This window comes from Anastrepha ludens, chromosome 6 (genome assembly GCF_028408465.1).
Source record: "Anastrepha ludens isolate Willacy chromosome 6, idAnaLude1.1, whole genome shotgun sequence".
In the NCBI taxonomy this organism is placed as follows: domain Eukaryota; kingdom Metazoa; phylum Arthropoda; class Insecta; order Diptera; family Tephritidae; genus Anastrepha; species Anastrepha ludens.
The window spans coordinates 101,123,978-101,135,510 of record NC_071502.1 but is presented as its reverse complement, the minus strand read 5'-3'; the positions used below and the strand labels follow the sequence as shown (position 1 = coordinate 101,135,510).

General features: G+C 31.0%; 2 protein-coding genes across 2 annotated transcripts; both read left to right on the top strand.

Moving 5' to 3' along the window:
- Window positions 1–1,918: 1,918 nt before the first annotated feature.
- Window positions 1,919–7,433, top strand: LOC128867425 (uncharacterized). Its single transcript, XM_054108619.1, has 4 exons — window positions 1,919–2,235; window positions 5,869–6,059; window positions 6,142–6,410; window positions 7,047–7,433. Exons 1-4 carry the CDS (start codon window positions 2,175–2,177, stop codon window positions 7,312–7,314), a joined length of 789 nt encoding a protein of 262 aa, XP_053964594.1. The 5' UTR covers window positions 1,919–2,174; the 3' UTR covers window positions 7,315–7,433.
- Window positions 7,434–8,521: 1,088 nt separating this feature from the next.
- LOC128867424 (protein-L-histidine N-pros-methyltransferase) lies at window positions 8,522–10,550 on the top strand. The gene is made up of 3 exons (XM_054108618.1): window positions 8,522–8,868; window positions 9,346–9,630; window positions 9,708–10,550. Exons 1-3 carry the CDS (start codon window positions 8,776–8,778, stop codon window positions 10,251–10,253), a joined length of 924 nt encoding a protein of 307 aa, XP_053964593.1. The 5' UTR covers window positions 8,522–8,775; the 3' UTR covers window positions 10,254–10,550.
- The last annotated feature ends 983 nt before the right edge of the window (window positions 10,551–11,533 follow it).

The window sequence follows — 11,533 nt, the reverse complement described above, 5'->3', positions numbered from 1 at the left end:
TTTTGAAAGCTCTGAGGCTGAACTTGTATTGTCAATTGTAGATAGCAAGTGTTTTAAAACTAAGCTTCTATACAAAGTTTTAAAATTTTGGATTATACCTTGATCAAGGGGTTGGCTAACTGCCGTTGTATTTGGCGGCAAGAAAATAATTTTTATGTTGGTTAAGTTTAATTCCTTTGGGTGAGAAGCCGCGTTATCTAAAAACAAGATAATTTTTCGATTCTGGGTTTTCATTCTTCGATTGAACTGCTGCAGCCATTCACTCATTACTTCTCGAGTCATCCATGCTTTTTTATTAGACTTCCAATCCACTGGCAGTTTTGCGATTGGAACATGTTTAAAAGATCGAGGACGGGCTGCTTTACCTATAACCAAAAGCAGCTCCTTATCTCCAGACATGTTAGCACAGAACAAAATTGTGAGTCTTTCCTTTGATAGTGCACCGCCCACGCATTTTTCGGATTTAAGAGCGAGGGTTTGGTCAGGTAAGGCACGAAAAAAAGCCCCCTTTCGTCTGCGTTGTAAAAAGCCAATATTGAACCTTTCAAAGCAAAAGAATGGTGTACTTACCATTAAATTTTTGTGCTCACTATACTTTACCTTTTTGCAATTCCACGTACTGATAATTTATCTTTTTCGAAAACATTAATAATTTCCATTTGTTCTTTAATAGAAAGTATCTTCTTTTTCGGAGCCATATTATTACGAAGTTTGAACGCAACCATTCGCATGCAACTGACTTAACAAACTGAATGGAAAACTACTCTTAATTTAAAACACAGGGCTTGAATGTGTGCATACATGTTAAAAGGGGAATCACCTATTTCATTTTTATAATGAACCACAAAGCTTGCTTGTGATATTTTTGAATTTTGTCCGCTTATGAGAAATTTTTTTATGAAAATGGTTTGAAATACTTTGTCCGCGTCCGGTTATTAGAGTGTCCGTTTATTAGGATGATATTTGTATGAAAAAATGAATGAAAAACCTGTGTGCCCAAAATTTGTCCGGTTATTGGAGCTGTCCGGTTATAAGGACTGTCCGTAATGGGAAATTTCACTGTACATACATACAAGCATACATACACACATATGTACATACTTACACCAATCTATGAATCATACGCAGAATTGTGTTCCCATTTGCGTGAGGTGGTTTTTATTTTTTACTTTCGCATTTATTTTCATCTCTTGATTATAAGACACAAGAAACAAGTGTTTTCAGCAAACTTTTTATACATATGTGATCTTCTATACGGCTGCAAAAGAACATACTCACGTACGTACACATTTATACGTATTTGGTTACACATTCGTACATACGCATTTAAGCCCGTTAGCAAATAAAATAGAATGCATGAATGCATGAAGAAGATACAATAATTCACAAATGTTGAAATATACATACATGCATACATATTTATGTAGATTCATACAGTAAAAGAGCCAACCGCACTCGTCTTAACGTTTGTTTGTACTTAGACTTTGTTCTGCAATGGCATGCGTCCGTTTTTACATGTATGAGTGTATGTATGTGTCACAATGTACTAAATGTATCGCACATTTGGTAAAACATTGCGAGTCTCGGTGTAAACGGAACCGCTAACGACCCGATATTCGTATATAAAATACATTTTGAATTATCCTCTCCACCATTGGGATGGCGCGGCGCACGCTCATGTCGAAGTGGGGTGTGGCATATGCCTTCAGGTTGGCATACACTACGAGCACTTTTCTACAATATGTGTAACTCATACTATATATTCAACAGTTGAGCAGCCAAACGGAACGGACGAACCGTCCAACCGACTGACTCTCTCTTTGTTTATAAAAACTTTTTTTTTGTTTTTTTATTTTTCAATTTTTTATTTTACTTGGCTATAACCATTAGACTATCTAGACTATATTGCATACAAGACTTTCCATGTGCGCATAATTTTCATTTCAGTATATCTAGTTGCTCAGTTTAATTTTGCCTTACTTGCGGGAAATACGTAAAAATTACGTATGGTGGTGGGTTCTCCGTTCTCATTTTTTTATTTAATTTTATTTTCAATATCGACAAGGAACCTTTCCGCTGCTTCGTTGAGGGGTGATCACGTTTAACGCTTATTGTTTATTGTTATAAATATTTAAAGTTACAACAACCAAAAAAAAAAAAAACACCAAGAAAATATGAATTGGTTACTCTATAGTGCGTCGATTTTGTCGGTTTTAACGGTTGTGTTGTACAAAGGTAAGGAAAGTGATCGTAACGAACAAATTTGTATGAAAAGTTATTTCAATCAGAGATTTGTGTGTTATATGACAAATAGAGTTATACTAAATGTAGCGAAATACATATGAACATTGTATATACACATATGTATATACTAAAATAAGTGTGTGATGCTAGAAAACTATTTTTAAAAATTGTTGCTCAAGGTCAGAATAAAAATTCCATGTCGCTTGAATAAATGGGTAAATTTTATGAAAGTGACCTAAAGTTTAGAAAAGTAGTCTCAACTATAAAAAAGTGTTTAACAGAATGCACACATATGTATATATATTCCATTTTTCAAAAGTATGTCTGTTTGCATGTGGGTGCATCGGCACCTGCACTGGTATCACACTTTTTCTGGCAACTCAAAAACAAATAATAAATGAGGAAATCTTTTATGTATTCTAATTTATATATACTATATATATGTATGTATATATTTATAGTTGTTCGAAATTTGATTCCATAAAAAAATCGTAAAAAAACAATAAAATAACAATAACTAGTTTTAAGTATTGACTTTTGAAAAATGTGTTTTTCCTTAATACATAATAAATCATTACATGTATATACATACGTTTGTATTTATATTTTGATATTTTCGAAATTTCAATTCCATCATATTTAAATATACATTTCCACGCGCTCAATCGGTTCTTGAATTTATTGTTATCAGAGAAAGAGAGAGCTGCTTTCGTCCACCATTCGTCCACTGCCAAATGGCGATCATAATGAGAGAAATAACAATGACACAAGCAAAGAAATTTACATGCATATGCGTGTATGTGTGTGTGCATGTGCATAAATGGAACTATAAACAAACTTATCTACATACATATTATTCTTAAGTGAACTATACTATGTAACTTTTTATGTTAAAACTGTTTCAATAATAGTAATAACAATAACAATAAAAATGGTGATAATAATAATAAAATAAGAGGAAAGCAAGAAAAAAGTATTTGGCTTTGTATGTAAATCAGTCAATCACAATAATTACTTAGCAAAAATGCCAGAAAAAATTGAGGAATTAATAATAATAAATCATAATCATAAAAATAATAATAATATTCAAAATAAGAGGAAAATTTAAAGAAATAATAAGAGATCATTTTAAAATAAAATATTTAGAAAGAATATTTGTCTTTGAATGTAAAATAATCAAAAGAAATATTTAGCGAAAATACCAAAAGAAATTTTCAGGATTAATAGTAATAACACAAATAATGATAAAAATAAGGATAATAAATTTTAAAGTACGAGGAGTTTCACAAGATTATTTTGTTGAATAAAATAAAGAAAGGAAAAATTTACAAAATATTACTCATAAAAAAAAAATAAAACGAGAACTATAACAAAAATCTAAAATAGAAAAAATTTTAAATAAATAAATAAAAATAAATTTAAATAAAATAAAAAAATTAAATTTAGATAAATGTTATTTTCGTTCAAAAAACAAAGTTAACATAAAGCAAGCGTAAAGTATAAGCATTTAAGGGGTTATATACATACGTCCAGCAGCGCCAAAATGCGCCAAAAGAAAAGCTGTGTTTAAAAGCGATAACAATAGAAATAAATATACAAAAATGTATACATAGTTTATTAGTACTTAAACTTTATAAAAAAATTAATTTCAATTTTTCTTTACAAAAATCAATATATAGAAAATCAAGTGACCCAAAGTACAATGAAAAAAAGTTACTTCACGGTCTGCATCATTTCTCCTTGAAATGTTGATGGGTCTGTAAAAAGTAAAAAAATTCTTGTAAAATAAAGTTGTAGTTGTAGTCTGTCGAGACGAATTTTTTAATTTCGAAAAATTTTGCAATTTACGGCATTTTAAAAAAAAGTATGCGTTTTACGTCATAAATGGCACACTTTAATTTTATTTATAAAATTGTTTCATAAAAATATAAAAATCAAATCTATTGAGAAAACACTTTCGAAAGTTTTAAAAAATACCGCATCAAAAAATATTTAAAACTGTGCGAGTTATCATACTGACCGTGCCGGAAAAAGTAGTTTCGGGAAAAACGAGTTTAAAGTTTGGGGTACATCGGCGCGTTAATGGGCTGTAGAAGCTATAATATTGTGAATTTCCGCATGAAGATTTGACAGTATATTCTTAAGATACTATACTTTTGAAATATTGAAAAAAAATCGATTTTCTACAAATTGTGGACGTATGCAACTCCTTAAGTATTAATTATTATTAAGTATTAACTATACAAAAATTTTATGTAATTTTTGACGGAATATAAAATTAAGCATTCCATGAACTAAAAACCGTCGCTCAACCTGGAACTGCTTTTGCTATTTAATAATAATAACAACGATGATAATAATAATAATAACAGTAATACTAATAAAAACAACAACAGTAAAATTTGGTGTTGATTTTATTTGATATTAAAAGTAAAATAAGCCGCATAAACATTTATGGCAAACAAATATAATCACAATAATATTAAGCGTTCAGCAATCGGCTGAGGAATTGAAGAAACCAAGCTTTTCTGAAAGTTGCCGATTCACAGGTTGGCAATTTTAAGTATTGCTCTTTTCAATTTGAAGCTGCTGGTCACGAAAAAGTATTTTAAAAAAACTATAATTGATTAAAGTGAAAATATTTTTATTATTAAAAGATCTGGAGGTTTTCGGAAACTGTTATTTCTTTTTTCTTTTTTTGTTTCGTTGTTGCACCAACTCGCAGTAATTATATTTAAAATAAGAAGAATACAAAAACAAAAAAACTATTTTTAATAAAAAACCGAACCTGCAACGACTGTCTTTGCATAAACCTTTTCGATGTAATGCCGCCTTCCACATAACATAACTCATTTCCTGCTTTACTCAGCTGTTGTCTCCTATCTATGGCCAACGTATACACTCGGCTAAGAAAGTAAGGTTGGCTTCAATGACCAATCATAAAAAGTTTGCTCGAGCAGAGTGAAGGTCATTTATTGATTCTAAAAAAAAAGGTTAACGTCTTTACTATTCCTCCTAGTACTCCTTCCTATTGAAAATTTACTTTTTTTTGTCAGTTGTGTGGTGTTTACATGATTTGTGGGTCGAAGTGATTTCCTGGACAAGGCTTTAGTTGATAACTTTTATTTTTGCGCTATATGTGGCATATTGGAACTTGGGGAGTTAACACGAAAGATTTGAGTACGATTCTCCTTCCTTAACATACTTGGAAGAAGATTATAAGGCATTCAGTGTTTGAAGGTCATTATCTGCATATACTCTGCCAATGATGGAACTGACATGGAGAATACCCCTCAATCAGATTTAATTATCCATACGCTGAGCATTTATGTGTGACATACTGAACATCAGTTGTCGTTGCATACTTAAAAAAAGATTTTTTTTCTTAAAGCGGGGTTACGCCTATGCAAGGCAACAACAAACCTTCGAGCATATGTATATCTGTCATGAAAAATCGTCTCATGAAAACCATCGGCTATTCATGAATTTTCATTTATGTATTTGTAGAATTTAAATTAAACGCTTTTAAGGATGTATGCGCCAGCCTTTTATTATTAGAATATTTAATCTTGACGTTTCTGATTGCTTTTGTCGAATTTACAAATATTTTGGATTTTTTTACAGAAGGCAACTGCTTACTGATAACTGAAATTGAAGGACCATCGTTGGTAGTTATAGAAGATGAAAGTGTGGATCCAATACCATTGAATTGTCACTTCAAAGTGGAACAGGAAAGCAACTCCCTTGTCGTAAAATGGACTAAGGAGAATAATGTGATTTTCCAATATATAAAAGGACATGGAACATCCGTAATAGTAAGATATCAATTAATAAAGAATCATTTGATATTTTTATTTATATTGCATTCATTTTATTTTTGCCATTTAAAAAATTAAGCCCGAATTCAAAGGAGAAGTGGACTCTTTGTCCTCCGATCCAGTTGATGATCAAACTGGCATACTGCTGTTAAACCCTTCGATCAAGTCGACCGCCATATACAGGTGCAATGTTCAAACGGATAAAAAAACAGCATCAATGGATAAAAAATTGGATATTATTGATATACAAAACTACACACATACTCTTAACCACAAACGAATTCGAAACGAAACTCATTTGGAATGTAGCATTGAAAATGTATATCCACGGCCTACAGTTGTTATTCAGTGAGTAGAACTGAAGTGCCCTTTTTTATAGTAAAACGATTTAAGGGGTAGGGGCATTCAGAGGCCCGCAAAAATTATGATTTTCAAGAATTTTTTTTTGCTAGTCATTGCTTTATTTTACAAATATAAAAATATAGCATTAATACATCATGCTTCGACTTGACTTAAGCAAAATTAAAAAAAAATACTCAGGAAATATTTTTCAGATTTTGGAGAAAAAACCGACAATTGTTTAAAAAAATCGAAATTTTTGAAAAAAAAAATCCTTCGATCAGGCACGAATTTTGTATGTATTTCAAAAACAGTATAAACTTTATTGAAATTTACCAAGCGGTTTTTAAGTTGCAGTGATCACCAGTTCAAAAAACATAGTTTTGAGAAAAACGCATTTAAAGTTTTGCTATCGAACCGGAGCGCCCGAGCGCCCTTTGTTAATTGTTGAATAACTCGAAAAGTATCTGTTGGATTCACCTCAAATTTTCACACAATATTTTTAAGATATTATACTTTAAGAAAATGCTAAAAAAAATCCAATTTTTTGAAAATTCTGACTACCCGTAACCCCTTAAAGCGTTTGAGTAGGTTTTTTCTTATACATAGTTTTATTAACATATTAATTTAATTTCCTACCCGCAGGACCTTCGATGGTGAACCAATTCAAATTGTAGACTCCAATTCAACAGAACTGAATAATGGAAAATTTAGCGCAAGTGTAACTGCTGTTTTAATAACAGATGACGAAGGCGCAGACGAATATCAATGTATTATGACATTTGACGGTCTATCATTTAACTTAACAACGAATGTGCAATCAGGTAGTATGTCCTTTAGGAAACCTGAATGGAGCCACCTTCTTTTGACTGCATTACTAGCACTTGTTACTTATGAAAAATTTAGGTATTAGATTTTAATGTTTTTACGCTTACTAACTAATTTATATTTGTTGGATTTGTAAATATTTTTATAAGTTTGTAGCTAAAATATTTATATATGTAAATATAAAACTAATTGCGTACATGTGTAAATGGCTCGTTTTCTGTTTTTGGTTTTAAGACGCAATTGACGCATATTTTCTCTGCTAGGTGTTTGGCCTAGCTTTTCCTCCAATTTCTGCTGTACATCTCCATGCTGTCCTACAAATAGATGGTTGTACAATTTTTTGATGCCTTCGATGGAGTTTTATGAGAAGTTTTTTCATGGCAGAAATGTACTCGATGGTTTGCCATTACATGCCGAGAGGCTAGTAATGATTGGAAAAAACCTTTTCTTTAATTTAATGTGACATGTTGCGCGTAGAAGTCGGCAAAGACTGTGCAAATGAGTTGATTGGGTTGTAGTGCTCTTGGTTAGATTTTCGAGTTTGTATGCATTCGTTGAATTTATTGAAGAGTTTAAAATGAAGCGTAAGCTATGAATGTCCAAAATACTTGCTTTAATGATTGTTCTTTATAAAAACTTCAACATTTTATTAGCAGCATTATTCTTGAACCGAGGTCACTATTGATTATCATCCAAATTTTGAAATCCACTACAACATTTTTTTTATTGTCCTTAAGTCTCATGGAGTTCATGTGAAATTTTTTATTAACTTATTTTCGAAAAACAGTTTTTCAGCTTACTGTTTTGGAACTTCGTCGTACCTGTGAAATATTTATCAACCAATTAATGTAAGTCATTTATCCCTCGCGTGCACTTAGACCAATTTTTTCTTTGAATTTATCCTTGAAAGCTTTATTGTTTTGTATATGTTCCGAACGATGATTGTTTTGTGAAAAGCATGTCGTATGCAGAAAATATATACACATATACAGATATTTCGCATAAATTAGAAAATTTCGTTGTCTACAGAACGAAAAAAACCATGCCTGAGAAATTTATATGCATACCTTTGAAAGCTCAAACTGTAATTTGTCGGTGCAGTGAATTTGCTTCTTCAGTTGTAATGGTTTTTGAAAATTCGACCAATTATTTGCTTTTCCGTACGTCTAAGTTCTCTGGCAAAAATATTCGGCTTGAAAATGTTTTACCTTGTTCACCTTGTCGTTTTGTTTTTTCTCCAAACGTTTTTATTTTCAGTTCCTTCGCATCACTCTATTAAAATTTCTCAACTTGTTCCTATGAATATTTAAAAATTGTGCTACCATTTTAAGAACAAGCTTATCATTTATTTTTTATGGCAGTTTAAAATAGAGCAAAGTAAAATATGATTGTCACAAAGTAGCGCTAAAAGATGTTAAAAGAAGTTTACTTATATTAAGCTTCTGATGACAACAAATTGTTCCTGAAAAAAATCAATTCTAACCAACGCAGAAAGTCGCATATATTTCCGGTTTTTCGTTCATCAACATAACACAAATTTATTTAAATGACTTGTTATCGTCCGCGAGGAACCCTAGCGCGAGCCATCTTTCAAAAATTTCACAATGATCGTTCTTTGGAAGAACTTGATACTAGACTTGTAAGTACAATAAATAATTTCCTTTACTTGGTCAAGTAAACAAATCCACGTACACATGTGTAAGTTCGGCATTTACTAATTAAATTTATGAAAAAATAAATATTTGTGTAAGGAAAAAATTAGATAAGATTTAGGAATTATTTAAGCTTCTTTCTTTGCCCCAATGCTCAATTGTGCACAGAATTTTTTGCTTTTATATATTTTATCATTAAGCATAAACTGAGTGCAATATATTGAAAAATGATACAGGAAATTTTCATTGAAGTTCTAGGAAAATTATCTACTTCGACTATTGTATCAAATATAACAAGACTTTAAATAAAGCAAACTGATAACGAGGAAAAATAGCTTTTGGCTTTGTTTTTCCAAAATAATTAAACCAAAATAAAAAAATTGCACGTATGTACATACATACATTTTAAAATATTGTTTCCTCTTATTTATATATATTCTTTGCAATCGCTATTATATTTTCAGTGGTATACAACTAATCATGAACTACCTCCGAAATTCCAAACCAAATTCGTACCATTGCTTCAGCCAGATGAATCGACAATGCGTTGGCTAGAACGTGCCAAAGAACTTTCCACAAATATTTGGCTTCACATCTGGCATGCTGTAGCTCGAGTAGTTTTACAATTTTTTATGACACAGACTGATATAAATGGTTATCTCAATCGTGGTTCAATGTTTATACTATCAGAACAGCAATTTGGCAGACTACTTAAATTCGGTGATTTTGATGTGAAATCTTGTGACATTGTAAGTATTCTACTATTGCACTTGTATTATTTCCTTACATAATTTTATTCAATATTTTAAAATAAATAACTTTACAGATCCATTGTTTGGACATTGGTGCAGGAGACGGTGAAATTACCGTACGTTTGCTTAAATCCGTACAGGATTTGTATCCCAATTGCAAAATTCATACATTTGCTACAGAAACTAGTTGGACAATGCGTGAAAGATTAAAAAATAGAAATTTCAATATTCTTGATCGTATAAGTGAAGTACAAAATGTTCAATTGATATCATGCTTAAATGTACTCGATCGTTGCATTGATCCAATAGATCTCTTGGAAGAAATCTACAAAGCGTTAGCGCCAAATGGACGTGTTGTTTTAGCACTGGTTTTACCTTATGTACATTATGTAGAAATGAATTCGTCCCATATGCCGCTGCGTCCTTTACTAAAGCACTGGCCCGAACGTTCTCAGCAATTAAGTTTCGAAGCGGAAGCTGTAGAGTTTTTTGAATTACTAGAGCATATGGGTTTCCTTATTGAAGCTTGGACTAAAGCACCTTACCTATGTGAAGGCGATTTAAGGCAATCATTTTACTGGCTAGTAGATATTGTAGTAGTATTGTCAAAAAAACCTTAGATAATAAAGTTTAAATAATTATATATAAATTTAGTTTGTATGTATGTTATCTAAATGCATGCGACATAAACCCTTAGCTCTCAAATGACGTAATGGAGAAAGAATTTCTGCAATCAGTAATTTTTTTTTGTATATAACTTTTATTTATATCCAATTGCATTTTGAAACATTTTGGCCTTTATATGTGGTATTTGTGAAGTATTGTATTTGGTAGTGTGTAACTGTAGTTCATTTGGCTTAGTACAATTGTATTTCAATTTAAAAATCAACATCGAGAGTAAAAAATATTTGAAAATATATATTGGATTTTAATTGATGAATTGGTAAAGTTCTCGTCATAAATTTGTCATCTTCGTTATGAAAAGTTCAGCTGCTTAAGGACAAGAGTGATGTCACATAGGACATTCAATATAAAGTAGTAAGTATATAATTTAAGTATTTGAGATTTATAAGGAACGGACAATAAGAATTTGCCAAAAACTGTGTTATAATCAATAAAGCTGTAAATACCCGAGACCCACCCCAATTTATTTTCCATGAGTTGAATTCTTATTCTGACGGTTTGGATTTAATGCAAAAATCAACAAATTCTTTAGAAAATTACTAATTTTCCTATATAGATACAGTTGCACTTATACGGATACACATTTATTTTTGTGTCCATGTTGAACCAATATTTTTTTAACCTCTTTCATACGTTGTTTTTAAAAATGTGCGTACCGAATTTATTACTGTCGTAACTGGTTTTCTGGTGTAAATTATTTAAATTAAAAGTTAAATGTTACGGAATAAAAATTTTAAATATCGATTAACAATTTCCTATGGGGCTTTTTTCCTCATAATTGAATATCTGTAAAACTATTGGCGCGTCACTTTTACTACAAAGAACCTAAAAAGACGATAATATGGAGTTCCGCTAATACAACTCGAATAGAAAGTTTCACCCAAAGAAAAATTATTGCTTCCAAATTTGTTATTATTATTTAGTTATTTAAGAAATAAGGCTGTAGCTGTAAACGTTTAGTATTTTATAATAGATCAACTTATTGGAAATTACACAATTGCAAATCAATTTTTGTTTTCGTAATGTAAACTCTAAACTGGATTCTAATTAATTTGCGGTAGAATTTCCTAACCACGTTTTGTTGGAGAAAAATTCCGGGGCTGCATTGCTCATTGTTCTATGTTAAATATTTTATATCCAATTCGGGACTTACTGCCATCTGGCAGCACCTTTATTCATTTGGAGTAACTACTTGAATTAGTGATAGCTTTTCGAT